This window comes from Protopterus annectens, chromosome 2.part1 (assembly GCF_019279795.1).
Source record: "Protopterus annectens isolate FY-2018-M chromosome 2.part1, PAN1.0, whole genome shotgun sequence".
Lineage (NCBI taxonomy): Eukaryota > Metazoa > Chordata > Ceratodontiformes > Protopteridae > Protopterus > Protopterus annectens.
The window spans coordinates 1,715,244,726-1,715,270,604 of record NC_056729.1 but is presented as its reverse complement, the minus strand read 5'-3'; the positions used below and the strand labels follow the sequence as shown (position 1 = coordinate 1,715,270,604).

The 25,879-nt window shown below is 44.4% G+C and overlaps 1 protein-coding gene across 7 annotated transcripts in view; it reads left to right on the top strand.

Annotated features, from left to right (window-relative positions):
• Positions 1–25,879, top strand: part of EIF4G3 (eukaryotic translation initiation factor 4 gamma 3) — a 3,593,176-nt gene that overhangs the window by 2,932,384 nt on the left and 634,913 nt on the right. For all 7 annotated transcript variants that reach the window (XM_044063163.1, XM_044063168.1, XM_044063165.1 and 4 more), the window contains one exon: positions 6,874–7,097. In XM_044063163.1, coding sequence (XP_043919098.1) covers positions 6,874–7,097 — 224 coding nt within the window. The remainder of the gene's footprint in view (positions 1–6,873; positions 7,098–25,879) is intronic.

The following is a 25,879-nucleotide window of genomic DNA, read 5'->3' as shown; positions in this document are numbered from 1 at the left end:
ATACGATCAGGAGTAGGGATGGTCCTTGCGGGTATGCAAGCCAGAATAAGAACAGTACACAAGGAATGAAAAACAAAAAACAGTGAAATTGTAAGCTAACAGGTTTTAATCTTTGTAAACCTACACTTTTGCTAAGTTTAGGATGGGTCGTTATGAAGACTGCAGAGTGGGTGACACTGATTCCAAACCATTGTCGAGGACTTTGGTACAGCAGAGCAAAGAAGGGCTGCCCGTTTTCTTGTGGGAGAGTGACCAGTACTTTTCTTGAGTTTAGGATGGGTTGTCCTTGAAGACTGCAGGGAGGGTGACACTGATTCCAAACAATTGTCGTCAAGGACCTTTGGCACAGCAGAGCAAAGAAGGGCTGCTCATTTCTTTATGGGAGAGTGTCCAGTTGGCTAGCATAACCATACAGGGGACCTGAGAGATGTCCAGGAGGAGTGGATGGTGTGAGCGATAACAACATTACACACTGCCCACAGCACAAAAACACATTTTTTTTTAATTTAATTTTATGGCAGTCATCTTTGGGGTTTAAGGACCCCAAAACAGTGAGTGGGAGTGCTTTACTGTAGCTTGTTTGTCTTCTGAATGAGATGTCAGCAGGTATGACTGTTCATTGGCCGGTGATATATGAAAACAAAAGAAAATTTCAGGATCATTTTGGAGTGATTATTGGTTGGGGGAAGTATCTGTCAAAGAGCTGCATGACCATTATATTAATGTAATTCCTTCTCAACCAAAGGTAGTGTACGGTCTCCAGCAAGCATGTTACACTTTGCCACAATGATTGTGTTTTGCATTTTGCTGCCAAGTCTCTTCTTAGAAGCTCCTGACTTTCCTGAATTGTCTTGGGGGAAATGACATAAAGCTTCAAAAAAAAAAAAAAAAAAAAATATATATATACATATATATATATATATATATATATATATATATATATACACATATATACACACACACACACACACACACACATATATATATATACACACACATGCACACACACATATATAACTATATGTCTATATATGTATCTATCTCTCTCTCTCTATATATATATATATATATATATATATATATATATATATAGAGAGAGAGAGAGAGTATATCCAGCAATTCAGAAGGCTTTTGTTCCAACAAAAGCCACTTGTACTCTGGACGTATCCTCCTCAGAATGGAAGTTAACTAAATAAAATAGTGATCTGTTTGGTAAAAGTTAGAGAATATAAGTGTAGTTACACGTGGAAGACTTAAATTATGTAGCTTAACATTCAGTTGCAGGAAATTCATTTGCTTGAAGCTTGAATAATGAAATTTTTTTTGAAGAAAGTTGTAAAAAGGTAGAATAGACAAAGTTCTGCAGGAAGATGTGATAGCGAGTTTTGGAGTAAGAAACTGGTCATTCGCATAGAAGTTTAAGACCGTAAGCTGTTAATTAGCAACTTCCTTTAGTCCAGACTTTGATCCCCTCAGTTTTCATTTGCCTGCTTTGTGACTGAGAGACTTAACTAGGCAGTGCTCCTGGGATGAGTCTGAAAAAGGTCCATGGAGATCTAAAGCTCTCCCCTGTTCCACAGGCAAATAAATGAAAATCTGTAAGATTGTACAGAAAATCCCTTAGTACTGTTAACAGGGAGTGAGGAGAAGCAACATTTCAGGCTAGCAATTCATGAAACCAAGAGTTCTACAGATGAGGTGAATGGTCTGGAGCTGGTATCTGCTGGAAAGTGCCTTAGTGCAAAGTGTTTCTCAGGTAAGCAGCAAACCTGGCGGCTCTTAGATGGCATAAAGCTCCGCAGATCCTGTTTGGCAGACTACAAGAGCAACAGAAGGAGAGAAAGAGAGAGAGACTTTTAAGTGCCTCCATTTTGATTTTTTCTGATTATACTGCTTTCTGCACTTGATTTAAGTCATTTTTTTTCATTTAACTACATTTATTTTAACTGTATTTGCTTTGATATTGCTACATACTCAAATGTGCTAGCTTGCACTGCATTTAAATATTTTTATTACTGTTTTAACTGTTTTTTTCTGCAAAAAAAAAAAAAGTTCTAAGCTTATTTCCTGCATTTCCTGTTACTAGAGTAGTACAGATCCAGATTTGCTATATCCAGGACTGTTTTGTAAGTTTCTGAGTTCCCCAGACCTTTCTGTGTTGGAAGGAAGCCTTCCAGCTTATCAGTGGGAGTGGTAAGCACTAGGTAGCCTATCTACCATAAGAGGAGTGGTTTCTGGCTCTGTAATTTTAGTTTATTGGTCATTTGGGCAGTTTTTCTGTCCCTTTCAACTTTCTGGTTTAAAAGCACTTGTTTGCGTGCTGCGCAGTGCTGCTAAGCTGGGATAAACTATTACTAGTGCCAGAAAGTCTGCTCTTCAATTTTTTCCCCTTAGAGCTTGCTAGTTCTCTTCTCTCTTGCACTTTACCTTATTCGCCTAGCACTTCATTAGGTTTTTTTTGTAGCAATTATTGTAGCACACACAAGTGCTGTCAGCAGTAGATGTCCTATAAGGAAATAGCTCCATTACTTAGTAATGATGACCATCCCTCCTGGCATGTCTAAAGGTCAGTTCCCTGTGCTTTCTCCTATTAACTGGTGAAATTGGGCATTCTGAGGCAGTGTAGCAACTGCCTCATGTACACAGACAACCCTCTCTTTTTACCTCCCAACACTCAGACTTGTGAGAGATGCACTTATACCTCCAAATTGGAAGCCATGCACTCTCCAGCCAAGACCGGAATAGCTGGTCAAGAGGGGAAGGTCAACACCTGCACCACACCACATGGAACACGCAGCCCTCCAGAACATCCACCAACATAACCCTCACAAAAAACACAAACCACACACCCACCCTCATGGAGATTGTCAGTAGAAATATACCCAAACAGCAGAGACCTCCAAGGCATTAGTGCACTCGACCACCACAACACAGCACAAACCAATAGAGACGCAACTCACCTACACAGTGTACCCCTCAACCTAAGCCCCTAAGGCAAAACAGCTTGCCCAATACAATAATCATAGGTGACTCAATAGCGAGGCACACTGATGTCCCACTCGCTAGGAGAAGTTAACAGTCTTCTGTCTATCAGGTGCCAGAATCCAACACATAACACATGGACTCAGGTCACTCCACAAGAAGTGCAAGTATGACACTCTCATTGTCCATGTGGGTGTGAATGACCTGAGAACCACCTCCCTGGACTACATGAATAGAGACATGGTGGAGCTCTCAGATTGCGGCCCAGGCAGGTATGACTCTAGCCCTGAGCAGCATCCTACTGTCGCCCAGAATACCACCACAGTTCAAAGAGAAAATATTGACTTCAATTGGCTGTTTCTGGTGTCATTCTGAGGATCCAGTATCTACCTGCTTGGGATGACATGATTGACAGACCTCGATACTTTGCCAGAGATGGCCTTTATCTGTCATCCCTGGGTTTCCGGGTACTGACTAAGGCCCTTGCCACCCCCCTATAGTGCCTTTTTTAGACTGTGTCCAGAAGACCAAATTACCATTGTAACAGCTATAAATAAATAGTCTGAGAGTCATGCTGCTCAGTGCTAGAAGTTTAAATCTCAAGATGCACTCGCTCGAAGCACGTCTCAAAATGAAGAACATCGACATTTGTGCTGTAACTGTGACCTGGTTTAAAGTAGCATAAAGCACCCCTGCGCTACCAGGCTATAATTCATTACACACCTTTTGGCCCCAGAACATGGATCGAAGCTCCAAAGGTGGTGGTGTCTCCGTATTAATTAAGGATATGCACACCTCAAGACTAGAAGCCCAGCATAACGCATCTGAGATATTCCAGGTACAACTAACATTGGGTAAGATGACGATTCAGGTCGTAACCTCCTGCAGGTCCCCAACCATGTCTCAAGACCCACTCCACATTCCTAAGCTCCTTGGAAACTATTAAGATCCAACCCAACACCCGCATACTAGGTGACTTCAACTACCCCTCCATCAACTGGGAAAAGTATTCATGCACCAATGTACTGGCCCAACACTTCCTGGAATTGATCAGTTCCAATGCCCTGGACCAGCTCATTCTTACCCCCACTAGAAGAAGCAACATCCTTGACCTGATTATTATTAACATGGGCAACCATTGGTCTACACCAATAGTCAATTCCTCCTTGGTTAGATCCGACAATGAACTAATCACCATGAAAATCCACATCTCACCCACACACCCCGCAAAGGTATCCACCATGAAAACTTCTCCAAAGCTGACTTTGGACTCCTAAGAAAAGAAGTGGCTAACTTCATGGCACCCATGCCAGTAGAAAATAGATGCATGACTGCCGAATCATACACCAATGCACTGTACGAACATGTACATAAATGCATGGAACTAGCCATATCCTCCAAAAAAAGGAAGCCAATCTGGTGGTCCCCTGCCATTAGTAAACACTCCAGTAGAAGGAAGAAACTGTTGCAGGAAAAAGGTTAAGCCCCAAGACTGGAAAAATTCCCTTACTAGCCTCAACAAAAAGTTGAAATCCCTCACCAAAACCTCCAAAGCCAGCTACGAAGGCAGAATTGCTGCTGACACTAAAAATAACTACAAAGCATTCTGTAGTTATATCAAGAATCTCCACGACAGTACCCAGATTTGCTCTGAGTTACTGCACAATGGTACCTCCTATACTGAGCCAACAAATGTTGCTAACTTACTGTCTGACAGATTCATTGCCAACTTTACCCCTCCCCCGCATGACCAATCTCAGTACGTGAAGAATGCCAGGCACCCAGGATTACTCCAGCACAGGTTAAAGCTGAATTGTCCAAGGCCAAGAATACAGCTTCCATGGGACCCGACAATATTCCTGGCTGTGTTCTACATCCATGTCTGAAATTTCAAAACATTCCAAGTATCCCGGACCAGCAGATCAGTAGCCAGCACTGGGACTGGCACTGTCCCTATTGCTTGGGAAAGACCCATGACATGAGACATTGCCACAAGTGCCAAAACCTAACATAGCAGAGACAACAGCACCTTAGCACCTGATAAGAAGTCTAAAGCTTTGAACAGGATGGAAAATATTTCCTCCTCTTCCACCTTGGTATTTGAATCTTTGACACCTTCTTTTGGGGATGGCTATTTCCACATCAGGACCTAAATTCTGTCCATTTAGATGCCTTTCTTCTGCTGGACTTTTCAGTGAGCATTTTAGAGGTGTTGGAAACTCCAAGGAAGCCTTCCACTTGTCAGACATTTTAATAATGTAGAAAACATCCTATCCCTGGTAGGAGAAGTGTCCTGTGGCACTGAAATTTTGTTTTTAAACTTAATGTGTTGATCAAGGGGCCTTGCTGTCAGATTGTAGGCATGGCTGGTTATGTAGCTCTAAAGTTAAATTCCTGAAAGATGTTTTTATTGCCAGCACCAGAGCAGCATGCCTTTATTTATAGAGAATTCTTTTTGTTTTTTCAAAAGCATCAGTGAACTTAGAGAACACATGTTTCATCCTAAAAGGGGGTTCAGCACATTCCTTAAACCAGTCTTGTAATAGCTACCTGTTTTCTTTACTGAGGTAAGAATGCAGGAGAGTGCCTCTCCTATCTCGAATGTACAGTATGTGCATGTTGTAACTGAGAAGACTACTTGAGTTCATGAAGGTGAGTAGGTGTTACGTCTCCATTAAAACCAGTAGAGCTTGTAGTGGTAGCTGTTTGCCAGCTAGACTGTGTTCTCCCAGGAGGTACCTGAACCGAAAACTCATTGGAAGATGATGAAGCTGTAAAGATCACCTAGTGAGTTTGTTGTAGATATTTCTCTTGAGGTCACTGTGTTACACATTCTAAAACTTATTGCTTTGGACCATAAGTCCAAAATCCATGGCCTCCTTTGTTATGTTGTTACTATAGGCCTCTTGCCTTTAGTCATTCCTTGAGCCTCTCTGGAAATTTAACATTTTACTGCTTGGGATTCTTAGCAGTTCTCAGGATGGGGATTGATACAATGGTTATGGTATTTACTTCACAGACGAGATACAGGGATTGATTCTCTCCTTTGGAAGAGAATTGACTAGGCTTTAAATGACCCACAAGGCAACTAGCCTAGCTACATACCTGTGAAGCTGAAGGAGGCCTCTGGAGTTGAGAATGTAGCATTGATGTATTCACCATATTAGCTAGGAAGTCTGTCTTTCCTCTTTGTCAAGATGGGCTACGCATGTTCCAGCGTTATACATATTTTGTTTTAACCAGGCATTTGCCCAGTTCTTGTATACATATTTATATTTCCATTTCTTTGTTTCTGTCTTGGTGGTTGTGACAGTTTAATGCAAAAAATGAGGTGGGTGAAGCTGAGAAATGTTTGGATGACAACACACCCACCTAACCTCACATTTATGTGATAAGTACAAACGGAGGAAAGCTTGCCCCTCCCAACCTGAATTAAGTGCAGGGATTCTGGCTGCACAGTGGTGCAGAGGTTAACTTTGTTGCCTCACAGCAAGAGGTTCTCCAGTTCCATTCTCGACTGGGGTGCCTTCTGTGCAGAGTCTGCATGTCCTCCCTGCATTCTCGTGGGTTTCCTCCCACATTCCAAAGACTCTGTTAGGAACGTTTCTCCCCAGGCCTCTGCTGAAAATAGGCACTGCCCCAATCAGACTTTCCCTGTCAACAAATGTTAAATAAATAAAAATAAATAAAAACTTGGAATTGTGCTGAGATGGGGATGTTAGAGAAGTAGGTATCTCGGCAGTTTCCCACTTCAGACGGCCACCTCTGTAGATTAGCTTATATAGTAAGTACACATTTTTCTCATAAAATATTGACTGTCTAGATATTAAGACTATGGAAATTAATTTTTTTCTTTTTTTTTTCTCTCCTCTTGCTTTTCCTGCTATATAGTCGGGGTAGCTTAGGCAGGGAAAAGAGTGAAAAGACATTGCCATCTTCTGCTACGTCTTCTCGTCCAAGCACATTTTCACGAGGGAGCAGTAGTAAAGAGCTGACAAAAAATCAGTCCCAGGAGGAGTTGCCCAAGGAAACTCTGGAGACTGTAAGGCACACGATTGGAAACACAGAAGACCGGAGTGGCACAGAATCAGAGCGGAGCAGAAGCAAGGAGGCTGGTAAGTTTTAAGCACTTCTGTCATGAAGTGGTCCATTTGGTTTCATTAGTAGCTTTTTTTTAAAACAGACACTAGTATTGTAGATGCTTTTGATCTTGATGGATGCTGATTTATCAGATAGTTTTGCAAGAATCTAGCCAAACATTGGAAGTGCATCCTCTCTGAGCATAGACATACTTGCCAGAATTTGCTTTTTTGTCATCTGTTCACTTGTCTCAGACTGTAGGGGAATTTGTCAACTGTTGGTACATTATATTCTCCCTAAAATAGTGAAATCTGTGAGCACATTTCCAGATGGGTATAACCTTTTTTCTTCACTTTAACTTGTTTTGCCTCTTCCATTTGTCTTTTGTGCTTGACTTTTGATGTCTGCGTGCGAAGTTGTTTGCAAGTGACCTTCACTATGGGTTCATTGCCATCCTGAAAACTGGGTATTGACATCTTGCTTGTCTGACCTTTGGATTGCTGTGGCTGCAATAAGAATGGTGTTTTTTTTTTTTTTTGGAAAAAGAGAGCCCATCTTCGACCATATATTCCTTGCCCTGCTACCCTCAATGACCAAGTCTAGAAATGGGACTGATATCACTAATAGATGAAGTCAGTACTCTTGTTTTGGACCCTGTCAGACTGGCTGATGAAAAATGTTATATAATCTTTATAAAGAATGACAGGGTGCCATTAGGTTTCATCTGACATTTAAAGAATGTGTTACCTACTGTGTTACCATCAGTGTTTTTAACATCTTATGTCACAGTTTAAAATCTGCAAAACATGTGCAATGTAATGGTCCGGGTAGTATATGTATTTATGTACTTTTTGTGCATTCGTGCAATTGTTTACCTATTCTAGCAGTCTGGTAGCAGATGCCCCTTCACCTTTCTTTGCAAGTCTGCCAGGGCTTGACATCCATTTTGTCAGTATTACTCTGGGATTCATTGACCATTTCATGTACAGGATTGTTATGGGTTTACCTTCTTCACCCTAACCTGATTGTCCCCTTGTATTCAGCATTAATCAGACTAGCTGTAGAATGCAGCACCCTGTTTGGGATGTGTTTCACCAGACACACCAAACAGTTGGAAAGACCGCAGAGGTTCCTAACAAGAGTGTAACAGACTGAAAATTCCTAATCTTCCAGAAAAGGCTTGAAACACTGTCCAATTTTTTATTTCTTGTATGCTCTTCAGAGAAGATCTGCACCTTGCCTTCAGGATCTCAAAACAGCAGAGCAAGGCATCTAAACCTGCTTCAGCAGATAAACAAGCAAGGTGGCAACACAGATTACTCAACATCTCCCTCTCCTCTGTAATAGACTCCCCCTGCAAATAAAGCAGTGTGTTTACTGTATCCTCCTTCAAATGGAACCTTAATAATTTAATGGATAGTCGTAGATTTGAACCCGAGCTTTACTAGCTTAGCCTTCATAGGTGATTACTAGGCTAACGACACCAAGGGGCTTTTTAAGCCTAGCCATGCATCCCAAATCTCTGACAAGTTCAGATACCCTTGATAAGTGTAAGCATGGGCCTGGGGAGAGATAAACCATTTACAGCTTACCTGTTTGCATTAGAGACATAGGTGCCAAACCAGGGATGAATTTCCCGGTTTCCCGTCCCAATTGTCCAAGTTGCACTTGAATTGCATTAGGGAGGAACTCTGCTCCCCATGGATGGGGGAGCCTGTTCCATAGACTGGGTAGTCTCTGAGATACATACTTGTCTCTCCAGCAGTTCCTATTTATATCACAGGCAAGGTTTAAGTCTTTAGAATTGGTAATTCTGGAACTGTTTGTTTCATGGATATGCAGGAGGTCCATCAGAGTGGGGTCTGACAATGTCCTGTATGCCAAGCATAGATCTCCCCTCGACACAAGCATCCTCCAAAAGGGCCTCATAGAAACAGACAACTGGTGCCAGAGCCATGGCCTCAAGCTAAACGCCAAAAAGTGTATAGTCATCCCCTTTGGCAAAAACAAAGTGCCCACAAATTACCACATAGGTGGTAATCCATTAAGTACAGAAGAAGTCATTAGGGACCTGGGGACCCAAGTTGATAGCAATCTCTCATTTGACAACCACATGGCCAAAGTGGTTAGAAAAACATTTTATATAGCCCACCTAATCATGAAGGGATTCACATCTAGATCAGGGAGGTCATCGTGCCACTTTACTCATCCCTCATCAGGCCCATAAATGAGTACAATGCCCTTTTGGGATGTACCTTACCAGACACCTGCAGCAACTGGAAAGACCCCAAAAGTACCTCACCAAGAGGATCAAAGGGCTCAAACAGATGCCATATGCTGCCCGGTTAAAGAAACTCCAGCTCTACTCAGTGGCATACCGCCTGCTCAGAGGCGATCTGTGCCTGACGATAAAGCCATGTCCAACCCGAATTAATGGACATGCTGCACCTCAGAAAATCCAAATCCCATCGAGCTACGCGCTCGAGAGACTTGAACCTCAGCACTGAAATAAATAGGACATGCTGGAGGGACAGATTCATAACCCAGAGGCTCCCTTCACTCTGGAATAAAATCCCAGTCCAAGTTAGGCAGAGTCCCACATTGACTCTCTTCAAGAGGAATCTTGATGAGTGGATGGGAGATCGTAGGTTTACCCCGGCTATCACTTCTGTGTCACTGTTAGACAGAGGCACAGTATACTTACCTCAAAAAAAGGCATAGCAAAATTAATTTAAAATGGGTGGCAAAAACCAAACACACTCTGGCTAGGCTTATAAATGCCCTAGGGCAGATAGCCTAGTATGAACCTATGAACCTAAAAGCCTGTAGGAGACAGAATACAGGGATAGGGCATTGGTGCAGTCTGCATAGGACATATTACTTATGTCCTGCATTCTTTTAGTGAGGAACCTCTGTGGGCATTCCAATTGTTAGCTTTGCCTGGTTAGGTACATACCAAAGGGCACATTGTACTCAGTGATAGGTCTGATGAATGCCGAATACAATGGAACAATGACTTCCTTGCACGTGGACACCATACCTTTGTTTATAAGTTGGGCAACATAGAATGATTTCCTCACCACTGTAAACACATAATGATCAAAGGCTAGATTACTATTTGTCCCTAAGTCCTTGACTTCTGGGTCAACTGTAAGGGGTGTGTTGTCAATGTGAAAGTCACCAGGGATGTATGACTTCCCAAAGGATATAATGGAGACAGAATGTACAGTCAGCCTAGCCCTCCTTGAGATGGGATGTACAGTCCAAGGTGGGAACTAGGAAGGCGTAATGGTCACAGGACTGGGCAGCCTTGAACTTCAGGTACTTCTGTACAATGAGCCTGACTTCCTGTAGACAGGATAGCAACCCACAACTGCGTCATCCTCCTCCTATAGCCCTAGTTCTGCTACTCCTGCATCATCATCCTGTTTCTGCAGCCCTAGTTCTGCTATTCCTGTATCATCTTCCTCCTCCTCCTGTATCATCCTCCTCCTCCTCCTGCAGCCCTAGTTCTGCTACTCCTCCATCATGATCCTCCTCCTCCTGCAGCCCTAGTTCTGCTACTCCTCCATCATCATCATCATCCTCCTCCTGCAGCCCTATTTCTGCTATTCCTCCGTTATCATCATCCTCCTCCTGCAGTCCTAGTTCTGCTACTCCTCCATCCTCATCCTCCTGCAGCCCTAGTTCTGCTACTCCTGCATCATCCTGTTTCTGCAGCCCAAGTTCTGCTAGTCCTGCATCATCATCCTCCTCCTCTTGCAGCCCTAGTTCTATTACTCCTCTGTCGTCGTCCTCCTCCTGCACCCCTAGTTCTGCTACTCCTCCATCAGCCTCCTCCTGCAGCCCTAGTTCTGCTACTCCTGCATCATCCTCCTCCTGCAGCCCTAATTCTCCTACTCCTGCATCATCATCCTCCTCCTCCTGCAGCCCTAGTTCTGCTACTCCCGCATCATCATCCTCCTCCTCCTGCAGCCCTAATTCACCTACTCCTACATCATCATCCTCCTCCTCCTGCAGCCCTAATTCTCCTACTCCTGCATCATCATCCTCCTCCTCCTGCAGCCCTAATTCTCCTACTCCTGCATCATCATCCTCTTTCTGCAGCCCTAGTTCTCCTCCTCCTGCAGCCCTAGATGTTCATCTTGTTTCACTGTTGCAGTCCTAACCAATGGGTTATCCGGCTCCCGGTATCCCTTGATTGGCTAGAATACCAAAGGTAAGTAAAAATGACATTGGCTGTCAGTTGTAAAGGACGTCAGGGCATCCGATACAAAAAGGAGGCAGCCGTCAATTCCTCAGTCTTCCTTGCCGCAGAGCCCGAAGCAGAAGCATTTCTTGCATGAGTTCCGGTCGACAGTTTACCTTTTTTGTTTCCAGGTACAAAGTTGAAGTCAACTATAGCTAAGTACCCCGTTGGGGATCCTCTTTTCTTGCCTTAACGAATGTCAGAAAAGGTTAATAATTTGTCTTACCTGTGGAAAGCAGATTCCCCATAGAGATTTTCATTCCTGTTGTATTATTTGTTTAGGCCTTGAACACGGCTTTCCTAATTGTGAGCTCTGTGCTTCCTTTAATCCGCATACTATTCGTCTTCGGGCTAAGCTTTTAGCTCAACATTTTGGAGTTTGTTCCAAGTTTGTCAATATGGCGTCCACTGGTCTTCAGGCTTCGGATATCCCCAAGAAACGTAAGGATAAGGACCGTGACAGGCTTCCGAAGGTCAAGTCCTCAGATAAGTTGGTCTGTCATGCGGTAGGCAGTGAGGTGCCTTTGCAGACCCTGCAGACCCTTCAACCGCGGGCCTCGGTTGAGACCATTTCAGAGGCCCCCAGGCCTCCGGCTTCCATTTTGCCTTCTGACCTTCCGCCTGTTGCCTCTTCAGCTGGAGCCAGAGCCACTAAGCTGACTCCAGTGTCCGAGGCCTCCGGTCTTCGTTCCGACAGCAAGCTCATACTACTTCAGCTGCAACTTCAGCAGTTGCCAGGCCTCCCGAGTCCTTCAGACTTGCAGGTAAATCTTCCAGTCATAAGCCTGTGAAGAAACAGGTTCCAGTTTCCTCTCATTCCCCTCATTCTCAAATGGTTAAAATGGCTGATGCCCTTTTGACTCTTATTAGGGGTTCACAGCCTCCTCCTTCAAAAAGAGGTAGGGATGTCTCTCCTGAGGCTTTGTCTTATTCAGGTTCTGATACTTCTAGCATTTCTGTTGATGAAGAGGTTTCTCAGGCTTTCTCTCCTTTTGAGGATTCAGGCGCAGAGGAGTCCATCCCTTCTGCTTCCCCTCCAGAAGATTTCTCTTTTGGTGATACTTTAAATACTCTCATGGAGCATTTTAAATGGGAAAGTCAGGATTATCCCCTTTCTAAGAAAAGGATTAGGGAGGTTTTGGATTTGCCTCAGCATAAGCCTCTGGCTATTCCACTTGTGTTGGAAGTGGTTGATGATGTTTTTAGAGTCCCTGATTCTCATTTGTTTCTTTTCAGGAATCCGTTGGCTGATCCAGAGGTTTTCTCAAGTTCCTAAAGGAGTTAACGCCACTGTTACTAAAAATCCTGTTCCTTCTGACAGGGAATCTAGGAACTTAGGTGGAGTAAATTGGTTTATACATCTGCCACTCTTGCTATTAGGTCTACTAATTGTCTTTTTCATAGGCTGAAGTACCATCAGCACACCTTGGAGGCTATTAAGTCTAGGATAGCAAGTGTACGAAAAACCAAAAACGGACCAGCACAACGATGAAGCAGGCAAAAGTATTTGTTATAGACTGAATATCATAAAACAAAGTAAATAGTAAGCAAACCGGTTTCGGCTGAAATAACAGCCTTCTTCAGTGCTTAAACAAAGTTGAGTAATTAGTTAAACAGCTTGAAACATCCTGGTCTTTTATATATACTCATTTAGAGAGATATTGCCAAAAAAACTTTGTGGATTGTATATGATGCATCCATCTCATAAAAAAATAAAAATAAAGATGAAGAGATGAAGAAATATTAATAAAAAAGGATTGCATAAAAACATTGCATGAAAAACATAGCATGAAAAAGCAGGTTAACAATTATGCCATCTCATTTAATCCAGGTTTGAACAAAGCCCCTAGCCTGGTTATCCACATAGTTTTCATATTATTAAGTTTGTTGTGCCAACCTGCTTTGTAATTCCTATGCATTTGAATTTTATCAATGATACTAAATTTAAAGACAGCCGTGGTATGTTGAATAGTATGATAAGTTGTCAATCTCGCCTTCATTCTTGCTGGATGGGTTCGGAGCCGATCCTCGGCTCCGACTCGGCACTTGCTTTAGCTCGAGAACTCCTTTTACCAGCTCGAGGCAACCCTATATCCCATGATGCAAGGCGGAACTACCTCAGATCTCGTTTGCCGCTTAGCGAAAGAGGTCTCCTTTGCCAGCTGAGGTAAGTTTTTTCTTGTTAAAGAAGAAAAAGTTCAGTTAGGGGTTTATTTTTTCCCTTTAGTGTTAGATTAGCCTGTACTTAGTTACAGCCCACCCTATTCCCTTCCTTTTAAACTTTTATAATAGTTTTCAGTTTAAAGTTTTAGTCAGGCCTAGTTCCCCAAGTTATTCCCTTCCATTGTGTCTGTGTAGGGATTAAGTTGTGTGTTTGTGGGGACTGTTTGTGTCTATCCTTTTTAGGATGTCTAGAGAAGGCAAGGTCTCAGGCTTCAAGAAGTGTGACCAGTGCTGTCAGAAAATGTCCCTGACAGACGGTCACACTTCTTGTGTGTATTGCCTGGGGCCTTTGCACCTGCAGGACTCCTGTGCGTTGTGTCATGCTTTTAGCCAGAGAGTCCTGCAGGAAAGGAGGAACAAATTAATCCTCCGAGGTTTACTTAAACCTGAAGGTTCTCCTCCTAAGCCAGGGGCAGGAAAACCTCTTAAGCCACCGAAGGTTCAGGCTACAGTGTCCAAGCCTCCTCCGGTGGCTCCGGCTCCGTCGGAGCCGATATCGGCTCCGGCTGGAGTCGATACTTCTTCTGTTAGAGTAGTGGGTTCGGTGCCGACCGGCTCCGATACCCTGACTACTGTGGCCTTGTCGGCTCCGGCTGGAGCCGACACTTTATCCAGCATCGGAGCCGAGATATCCTCGGCTCCATCTGGGGTTCAAGGGACTTCGGCTCCGATAGCTTCGACCCGTAAGAGATCCCGGTCCCCTTCGATACTAAGTATTCACTCGGCCCGGGGTCTCCTCTTTGTCGGAGCGGAGCCATCGGAGCCGATCTTCGAGATCTTCCAGGCTGTCTGACCACGATTTGGAGAGGGTGGTAAGCAGGCTGTTGAAGTCTCAGGCACTGACCCAAATGCTCCATAGCCCGTCTCAACAGACTTCGCTATAGCCCCATTCTTGAGATTCCTCCTCCGACTCCACACCAGAGTTCGGAGCCGGAGCTTCTTGGGACAGCGACTGTTTCGATGCCGGAGCCGATACATCCTTCGGCTCCGTCGTCTTCGGCTCTGATCTCCTCCTTGAGACCTTCCTTGGAGGGATCCGGTCGTCGGGTTTCCACTGTCGGCTCCGAGGGGGCTAGTGGCATCGGACCCCTGTCCGCCCCCGCTCTCCCTCTCCGGGCTTCGGCTTTGGTAAGCTCGGCGCCGACATCGGCCTCGGAGCCTTCTCTCTCCTTGGAGCCGACCATTCCTGTTTCTTCGGAGCGGGTGTGTTCAGGTCTCTCGGGGAGAGGAGCCTTTGAGGTGATGAGTGTCCTGGCCTCTGAGCCTGGTCAACGGTCTATCCCTCTAGCTCCTCCCCCATCAGTTCCTGCAGATGCCTCTTGCCAGCCTCTTGCTCTCAGGCCCAGGGATCCATCGCCCCAGGTTTCCCCACTGGGAATTTCCTCCTCTTCCGAGGTTTCTCCTGACCCTGCAGGGGAACCCCTCGAAGAGGACGTAAGAGGAAACACACAGACTCCCCTGAGTCTACTACATCTGATACCGACTTAGATGAGTCTGAGGGTTCCCCACGGTCCCCCTCTGAGGATGTCTCATTTTCAGAGATCCTTGGGCTCCTCAAACAGAGGGGAATTGGCCTCCATTGACCCCTCCGAGGATGAGTCGGTGTACCTGGAGGCTTTTGGATCCCGACCCTCCACCTCCTGGGTGTCTCCGCCTTCGACCCACTCATGCAGGTAGTGGCTCGGAAGGCGTGGGCGGCTCCAGATTCTGTGGAACCTGTCCCCAGGAGACCATCCAAGTTCATCACGGCCCCTTCGGATAAACAGTTCCTGTCCAAAGGTGTCTCTGTGGATGCTATGGTGGTAGCGGCCACTAAGAAGGAACTGGCGGATCCTTCAGTACCTGTCCATCCTCCTAATAAGGATTCTAGGACCATGGACAGGTATGGAAAGCGGATGTTTTCTTCAGCGACCTTTGCTATGCTCGCTGAATTACCTTTGTCACTTCACCAGGCTTCAACGAGATATTCTCAAGGAACTGGGAGAAGTAGTCCAGGATCCTTCTGCTGCTGGGGCTCAGGAAAAGATTGCCTCACAGCTTGCTATCCTGAATTCCATATCTAACTCCTCCATGCGGCTCATATCTTATGCGGCCGATGGAGCGAGCAGGGCCGCAGGCACAGGTATTGCTCTTAGACGCCAAGCCTGGATGCGGCTGTGTAATTTTGCGGACCCCTTTAAGGCGTCCTTCACCAACACCCCCTTTGACGGTTCGGCTTTGTTCGGACCTCAGGTGAAGGATACTTTGATCAGATGTGAGCAGGACGGTGAAACTCTTTCTTCCGTTGGAGTCCAGTTTTCCACTCCTTCTAGACCATATCCCAAGGGTCAGAAGGGGGGGAAGATGTGGTTCCGTAAAGCCCAAGGAGCTACACCGGACACACGTGGTCAGTTTACCCCCAGAAGCAGAGGGGGTAACAATAATAGACGCCGCCCTAGAGGCAGGGGGGGTCCTCAGAACCAGGGCAACAGGGAGTCTCTTCCTGAGAAGCCCTTTCAGCATCCCTGAGGTGTTGCCCGACTGTCCACCCTTGGAGGCAGTCGGGGAAGAATTTCGCTGTACCCAGTAGCCTGGCAATCCCTATCACAAGAGAAGTGGGTACAGTCGATCATATCCGAGGGTTACAAAATCCCTTCGAAGGTTTCCGACCTCTACAATCCCTTCCAGACATCTCACCCGGTCAAAGGGATTTGGCAAGACAGGAAGTTTCAAAACTCCTGGAAAAAGAGCCATCCAAACAGTGCCGGCAGACCAAGTAGGATCCGGCTTCTACTCAAGATTCTTTTGGTCCCCAAAAGGACGGGAGATTGGAGACCAATACTAGACCTAAGCAGACTAAACAAGTCTGTCAAAAAGGCAAGATTCCAGATGGTCACGCTGCAATCCATTCTGCCCTTTCTGGGCAAGGACAACTGGATGTGCTCTATAGACCTTCAAGATGCGTACTATCACATAAAGATTCACAGACGCCCAGAAGGTTTCTCCGCTGGCTGGGAGCCAGTCATTACCAATTCAGAGCACTGCCCTTTGGCCTCACTTCAGCCCCCAGAGTGTTTACCAAATGCATGGCAGTGGTCACAGCTCACCTGAGACGTCGAGGATTCCAGGTGTTTCCTTATTTGGATGACTGGCTCCTCTCCGCCACCTCCAAGCATCAGCTTCTTCGGTCCAGAGACTACACCCTACAGCTTTGCAAGAGTCTAGGAATTTCGGTAAATTTCGAAAAATCCTCTCTGCTGCCTTGCCAATCTATCACCTTTATAGGCGCAGAGTTAAATACCTTCAAAATGTTAGCCAGGCTAACAGATCAAAGGATTCTGGACATCCAGAAATTTGTTCAGCTTCTGTTACAAAGCAACAAGATCAAAGCCAGGTTTGTCTTGAAAGTTCTAGGCCTAATGGCTGCGGCCATTGTTCTTCTTCCACTGGCTCGCTTCCACATGCGTCTCCTGCAGTGGATGTTATTCACGCAGTGGACGTACCACGATCTGCCCATGAGACACGAAATCTTGGTAACACAGTCGTGCAGGGCTCATCTACGATGGTGGAGATCTTCCCCTCTTCTTCATCAGGGCCGACCCTTTGTTCCCCTCCTCCAGTTGCCACAGTCACCACGGATGCCTCTCTGATCGGGTGGGGGGGGGCATTATCAGGGCAGGATGGTCCACGGGACGTGGCAACCCATAGAATACCACCTGCACATAAATGTCCTGGAGATGAGAGCAGTGCTTTTAACGCGTTGCAAGCCCTCGGCGACTTTCTTCCCACAGGGACTATTGCAGTACAGACGGACAACATGTCCGTGGTCTGGTACATCAACAAACAGGGCGGAACCAGGTCCTATCCCTTATGTCGAGAAGCTCTCAGACTTTGGCAATGGGCGATCTCTTCTCAGCGGTTTCTGATAGCAACGCACATCCCGGCAGGTCCAACCTATTGGCGGACAGGCTAAGCAGATCTATTCTGATGCCTCACGAGTGGTCTCTCAATCAATCTGTAGTGGATCAGATTTTTCTGAAGTGGGGCACCCTTGTTGCGATCTTTTCGCTACCCCTCAAAACAGCAAGTGCCCAGATTACTTCACACTATTTCCTCTTCCAGGCCAACCCTTGAGAGACTCTCTAACCCAGGATTGGCCTCGGGACTTCTTTATGCTTTTCCTCCCTTTCCATTGATTCCACAAGACATACAGAAAGAGACGGCTTTGAGAGCCAAATTGATCCTCATTGCTCCATATTGGCCTCGACAAATTTGGTTTCCGTCTCTACATCATCATCTTCTGGTGCAGCCCTGGCATCTGGACCCAGTTCGGATCTTTTGATCCACCAGTCGGGTCAGCAGCACCGGGCCATTCATTCTCTCAACCTCACTGCTTGGTTGCTCCACTTCCTTCCCTAGCCAGGCTACCAATGATTTCTGACTCAGTCAGAGACATTTTAGTGTCTTCTTTAAAGTCGTCCACTAGAACTGTTTATGCTAGCAAGTGGCGACGTTTTTGGGCAAACGCCAGAAATATTGATCCTTTACCGCTCCTGTACATTCTGTTTTGGATTTCCTGGCGGAGGTTTTTCATTCGGGATCTTCGTCATCTACAGTCAAAGTACAACTGGCTGCTATTTCCAAGTATCATGTTGGCTTGCATGACAATAACATCATGTCTCATAGGTTATGCAAAGCCTTTTTAAGAGGAGTTTTTCCTCCTAAAACCGCCTGTGAAACATCCTCCTCCGCAATGGGATCTAAACTTAATGTTGGCATCCCTAATTCTACCTCCTTTCGAACCGTCTGCTACGTGTTCTTTAAAGTTATTGACGTGGAAAACTATATTTTTACTGGCTGTTACTTCTGCAAGAAGAGTTTCTGAGATTCAGGCCCTCTGTATTCGTTCACCTTATCTGTTTTATCATAAGGATAGGGTTTCGCTCAGAACTAACCCTTCCTTTCTTCCCAAGGTTGTATCTCAAACCAATATTAACCAATCTATTGATCTACCAGTTTTCTTTTCTAACTATTCTGACAGAGCTGAACAGAAGCTGCATTTTTTGGATGTTCATCGTCAGCTCAGGTACTACTTGCATAGGACTAAACAAATTAGAAAATCAGACCAATTGTTTGTCTCCTATGCAGAAAACAGGTTAGGTCTTCCAGTTTCTAAAGTGACCTTATCTAGATGGTTGACTTCCACCATTTCCTATGTGTACTCTCTAAGGGGCAAACAACTATCTTCTAAGCCAAAAGCACATTCGACCAGGAGTCTATCCACTTCTGTAGCCTTTCAGGATAGACTTCCCATTGACACTATTTGTGCAGCAGCTACTTGGGCCACGCCTCATACCTTTGTGTCTCATTACAAGTTGGATTTGGCCTCCAGAGATAGGGCCAGTTTTGGTTCCACAGTTCTCAAGAGTCTGTTCCATTGAGCCACCCGGGATACAGGTGCTAGGGACGGTCCCATCCAGCAAGAATGAAGGCGAGATTGACAACTTAACATTTAGAAGTTATGTACCTACCATAACGTTCCATGTTAGTTGTCTTCTCTCGCCTTCTTTCTTGCGTCCTCCCTCCTTCCCCCTGGCCTGGACAGATCTTGGAGAGTTCCTATTAGATTGCTTCCTCTGGAGCATTGTTATGAGGACTTCTTTTAGGAACCATGGTTCCTAATTATGTTAGGATAGTCTTTAGCAGGGTCAGTTAGCTGCCAAACGAGATCTGAGGTAGTTCCGCCTTGCATCATGGGATATAGGGTTGCCTCGAGCTGGTAAAAGGAGTTCTCGAGCTAAAGCAAGTGCCGAGTCGGAGCCGAGGATCGGCTCCGAACCCATCCAGCAAGAAAGAAGGCGAGAGAAGACAACTAACATGGAACGTTATGGTAGGTACATAACTTCTAATTTGTAAAGAGCATTGGACAGACGCTGGTTTCTAATGGCACTGAGGTGTTAACTGATCCTCAGTTTAAATGGTCTGGACGTTTGACCAACATAAAATGATGAACAGGTGCATGTAGCTAAGTAAATGACCCAATCTGAACTGCAGTTGCCAAAAATGTTAATTTGATATACTTTAGATGTATTCTTACTTGAAAATTCTTTGGTTTTAAGAATATGTTGACAGGCACTGCAGTGCCCACAAGGGAAGCAGCCAAGCAATGGGTCACCAAATAAAGTCGTTTGGACAGGTATTGCTGGTGTGTACCTTTTTGTAATGTGTCAACCTTGAATGTATAGTCCTACCCTCCTGTATGAAAAAGCACATTTTTCTGGTAAAATCTCATTCAAAAGTTCATGGGATTTAAGTATATCCCAATGTCTGTCAATGATTTCTCAAAATCTAAATGTATTGTTCCCAAAAGTAGTAACAAATCTGATTGGCTGCCTAGGAATAGAATTTTCATTATGTTCCATATTATGATGTTGTAATAAGGTGGGTCGTGTCACATGTTTAATTTGTTGAATGTTATGAGAGATCTGATGTTTGGGATATCCACGATCAATGAACCTATCTGACAAATCTTGTGCACAGGCTTCATATTGTTCATGTGATGAGCATATGCGTTTCATACGCAGAAATTGGGATTTCGGGATATTTTGGATGATGTGGCGGGGGTGAGAACTGGATGCATGTAGTAATGTGTTATACTGAGGAAACTTCCTATGTACATGTTTAGCTAAAGTATGATCCATCTGTTTGGAAGCAACAACATCCAAGAAAACAATCTCTTCATATTCAATATTTAAGGTAAATTGTATATCCCAAGGGTTGTTGTTGAGATATTTAACAAAATCAGACACATGGTCCTTATCCCCACGCCACACGATCCAACAATCATCTAAATACCTCCTCCAGATGTCAAGATTATTTATATATAAATTGTGATCCACATCATAGATGAATGATTGCTCAAAAAATCCCATGAATAGGTCAGCATATATAGGGGCAAAAGACGCCCCCATTGCCGTCCCCTTAATCTGCCAATAAAGTTGTCCATCAAAGTAAAAAATGTTTTTGCATAACACATAGTCAGCTTTACCAGAAAATTGTTGAAACCAGTTGAATTATAACCCAGATGTATTTAACCAATATGAAATAGCTGTTATTCCGGCATCATGTGGTATACTTGTGTATAAAGATGACACATCTAAAGTACATAGCCACCAGTCGGCTTCCAGTTGTGAGTCCTGAGTGATATTCAGGAACTCAGTAGTATCTTGTATTCTGGATCTAACATGAACCAAAAGGGGTTTCAAATAAAATGTCAGGAAAGCAGAAAGTGGTTCTGTAAGAGAGCCTCTGCCCAAGACGATTGGTCTCCCTGGGGGGTTAATAGAATCTTTATGGATTTTAGGAGGTAAATATAAATACTGGGGCATAGGTTCAGCCACTTTAAGTTGTCTACAAGTCTGTCTACTAATGATCCCATCTTCCATCGCTAAATCCAGTAGAGAATCTATTTGTGCCTTAAAATTGGGTGTAGGATCCACAACCATCTTAATATAAAAACGAGTGTCAGCCAGCTGTCTGTAGGCCTCATCTTTATATGTATTATGATCCATAACCACAACACCCCCTTTGTCAGCCGGAGTGATAACTATTGAATGGTTAAGTTGGAGTTCAGTTAATGCATGTCTCTCAGCTTGAGTAAGGTTATGATGAACAGGTGAGTACCTGTTAGAAAAATGCAAATCTTTAATGACACATTCCTTAAAGATAGAAACATGTTTATCCATAGGCGGTGCAAAATCTGATTTACCAAATTTAAACTCAGATCTTTGAGTAGAGTCTTGGTCTGAAAAAAATTTCTTAAGATTAACCAATCTGCAGAATTCATTAACATCATTTAACAAATTGAATTCAGAAACAGGTGCGGAGGGCACAAAATTCAGACCTTTATTCAGTACTTGAATATGTACAGGTGATAGTTCAAAAGATGAAATGTTATGTACATTGTTCACTATTTCACCATCTGTTGTAAAAGTACCTGTAAACTGGATGTTCCCATGTCTGTTTCTATGCTTTCTGCCCCCCCTGCTTGTCTTATGTCTAAAGGGTCAGACACTTTTCGCTTAGCAGCAGGGGACGCCTGGTGTGAAGGGACATCATAATCAGTAGCTGAGGAATTATCATCCTCTGAAGTCATACTGACTGAAGAATCAGTCCTCCTTAAAATTGACCTGGGCCTTTTTCTGCCTTGATTGCTTTTATTTTTGATTGCTCTATCCATGAACCTGACATTCTTTGATACAACAAAGGGTTTCTCTTTCTCATAATTGGACAAATCCAGATTAAATTTCTGTATTTTTCTCTTAATCAGTTGTTGTTCTAAATTAGCCAAATCTTTGGCCAAAGCTGAAGTATGTTCCTGGAAATAAGTTTCAGTTTGAAATGCCTGAGCCTCCATACAAACTTTGTTAATTTCAACTATTTGTGATTCAATAGTTCTTTCATAGTACCCAATCGAGGTATTTACAAACAACATGGCTGCTTGGTGTTGTGCCAAGGCCCAATCTTGTGATAACTGAACATCAACATTAGAGACAAGAGGTTGTAAATGGATCCTAAGACCTCTAGGAGTAATATCTTTTAATTTATAGGCCTTGAATAACTTCAAATGCCAGATGTTAGACCTAAGATGTTTCATATTTTTGGCCAAATTATGAAAGTTGAATCCACATTTTTGTTTGGAGTCATACTCAATGTTGTTACTTTTGGTTGACCCCCTGTTATGGAAGCCAAATGCTTCCAAATTGTCTTTGTCAGCTGATAGACCTTTCAAGATACCATTAAGGTCCATATTAAAACTGATGTATACAATGCAACAACCAAGCTCTTAAACCTACCAACAAGACTATAGAAGTCTAAAAAAGCAGTGAATATATCACTCACTCTTGGCTATATGGTTACGTATTGCATGTGATCCAATATCTGTAGAACAATATACACCTACAGGGCAAGCAAGTGTGCCTCTGCTGGCAGAGAGTAAGGATGGGTAGGATTTGCCGAATTCTGCCAGTCTTGTCAATAAACATTCTTTACATTGTGATTTTGACATTCAAGAAGCCTCCTCTAGGGCTACAGCTGCTGGCTCTGTTATTAGAAGGCATGCTTGACTCAGGGAGCAGAGCCTGTCAAGGCTAAGCTTTTGGATGTACCTTTGCATAAGGACAGTCTTTTTGGCAGCAAAGCAGAGGAAGCGCTCAAGAAGATGGAAGACCAGGCCAAGTTTATGCAGACAGGTAGACTTTCTGCAAGTTCAGCTCCCTTGCTTTAGCAGGAATTACCCTTCTAAGAGTTGGACGTTCCCTGATACCAGCAGACAGAACCATTCTAGGACTAGAGGTTACAGATCTTCTAGGGGACAGGTGGCTACCCCTCAAAGGTCTAATGGTTGGCAAGCTGCTTCTTCTTCCAAGGTGGGAAGTTCTAAGCCTGCATCTCAATCTAAACATTCCCAATGACTCTGTCCAACCTCTGCCTGTTGTTGCCTGCCCGGAGAGTCCTTTAGGGAGAAAGTTGGCCCTTTTTGCAAATATATGGGCCACCATCACGGATGACAAATGGGTACTCAGAACTGTATCCCTAGGACACAAGTTTTCTTTCCACTTCTTTCCAGTACTCAAAGGATTACCGGGTGCTCCTCCAAACCAAAGGGTAGAAGTAGAAAAGCAATTTTTTGTCTGTTACATCTGGGAGCAATAGAATCGGTTCCTGCTCAGCAGGTAGGCCAGGGTTTCTATTCCAGACTTTTCCTAGTTCTAAAGAAAGAAGGCAACTGGCGTCCTATCCTAGATCTATCCATCCTGAGCTGTTTGTTGATAATTTCAAAGTTCAAAATGGTCACTGTGCATCAGTTGCTGCCAGTGTTGGAAAAGGATTCTTGGCTGGTAACGTTGGATCTCAAAGAAGCTTATCTGCACATCCCTGTCAGGGAAAGTTGCAGGCAATACCTTCGTTTCAGGGTGGGCAAGCAACATTATCAGTTCTCTGTGCTGCCCTTTGGCTTATCTACTGCTCCTAGTTTTCACAGTGCCTGTCTCCAGTCATTGCTTTTTGCAGACAGAAGAAAATTCAGATTTATCCATACTTGGACGAGACTCTAACTCAAGCAAATTCTCAGGAACAGCTGTTAAAGGATGTAGAATTTGTAAAGAATCTTCTCTCTTCCCTGGGTTGCACTCTGAATGAGGAAAAATCAAAAATCGTGCCATCCAAAGAGATAACATTCCTGGGAGCGAGTCTGAACACAGCCGCCCAGATGATATATCTCACCCAGAAGAAGCAGACAGCTCTTTCAGTTTACTTCAAGGAATTGGCAAGCCTGTCCCAGCTCCCTGCAAGGAAATACCTGCAAGCTTTGGGATTCATGACCTCTTGCATTCTCATGATTCCATATGCAAGACTGCATATGAGGAAATTGCAGTGGTATCTCAGGAACATTTGTTGTCAACACACCCAGGACCTGGATGTGATAATTCCGATGCTTCCATGTCTGCAGACAGAGTTTTTGTGGTGGGCAACCACCTGTCTACAAAACAAAGGCATGCCTTTTCTCCCACCCCTTGCCATTCAAGTTCTTACCACATATGCATTGGACTACGCCTGGGGAGCTCACCTGGATGGCAGATGCATACAGGAAAGTTGGAATGCCCAGCAGATGCACCTGCACATAAATTTAAACGAGTTGATGGCAGTCCAGCAGGCCTTGCTAGCTTTCAAGCATCTTCTTTCTCCAGGGACCCTGCTTGTCAGGACAGATAACACCACAGTCATGTGGTACATCAACAAGCAGGGAAGGACTCATTCTTACCTCCTGTGCAAACAGAGCATGAGTCTTTGGTCCATAGCAGCATCCCTGGGTCTGCATCTCCTAGCTCAGTTTCTTCCAGGAAGGCTCATTGTTTTGGTAGACCAGTTGAGCAGTCAGACTCTGGATCCTCATGAGTGGCATCTGAACAGAGCAGTTTTTTACAGCATCATTTAACGTTGAGGCACTCCTCAAGTGGATCTTTTCTCCTCTCCAGACAACCATCTTCTACCTCTTTTTTGCGCCAGACAGCATAACAGCAGAGCCTGGAAAGTGGATGCTCTGTCATTCCCTTGGACGTTGCTGTCAGTTTATGACTTCCCTCCTCTTCCTCTTCTTCCCAGAATATTATTGAAGATCAGGGACGAATGACCAAGGATTATTCTCATAACTGTGGACTGGCCCAGACAGCATTGGTATCCACTGCTTCACAATCTCTCCCAATTTCCTCCTTGACATCTTCCTCTGAAGCCAAATCGTTTGGTTCAGGAAGGGGAAAACATTATACATCCTCATCTTCAGTCTCTCCATTTGACAGCATGGCTCACAGTATGACTCCATCCTTTTCTTCTTCCTTCAGTCTCTCCATTTGGCAGCTTGGCTCATTGTAAACATTTGACATCCTCATCTTCAGTCTCTCCATTTGGCAGCATGGCTCATTGTATGACTCCATCTTTTTCTTCTTCCTTCAGTCCCTCCATTTGGCAGCTTGGCTCATTGTATGACTCCATCCCATCCTCATCTTTAGTCTCTCCATTTGACAGCATGGCTCATTGTATGACTCCATCCTTTTCTTCTTCCTTCAGTCCCTCCATTTGGCAGCTTGGCTCATTGTATGACTCCATCCCATCCTCATCTTTAGTCTCTCCATTTGACAGCATGGCTCATTGTATGACTCCATCCTTTTCTTCTTCCTTCAGTCTCCCCGTTTGGCTCATTGTAAACATTCTACAGCCTCATCTTCAGTCTCTCCATTTGGCAGCTTGGCTCATTGTATGACTCCATCCTTTTCTTCTTCCCTTTCCCAGTAGGTGGTTGACGTGCTGAGGGAGGCTAGGAGGCCTAGCACTAGGAAGTCCTACTCTGGAAAATGGGAAAGATTCTCTCACTGGATGCACGCTAGAGGGAAATCATCTTCTCCGCCTACCCTTCATCTGATCCTGGAATACCTGGCTGATTTGCTTCAGGGTGGTCTTTCTTTTTCCTCTATCAAGATCCATGCTTCAGCCATTTCTGCTCATTGTTCTTTTGAGCAACCCATTTTCTCTTATCCCCTGATGAAAATGTTTCTCAGAGGTGCTTGCAACTTAAAACCTTCCAGAAGGGTGCCTACTCCAGCCTGGGATCTTAATTTTGTTCTAGAGAAACTCACTTTTCCTCCTTTTGAGCCAGCTGCCACTGGAGATTTAAAGTTTCTCTCATGGAAGACTGCCTTCCTCTTGGCTATAACTTCAGCAAGGAGGGTTTCGGAGCTGCATGCTTTGATGGCTTTGGAGCCTTTTCTTATTTTCCATGCAGATAGGGGGTCTCTGAGAATCAACCCATCC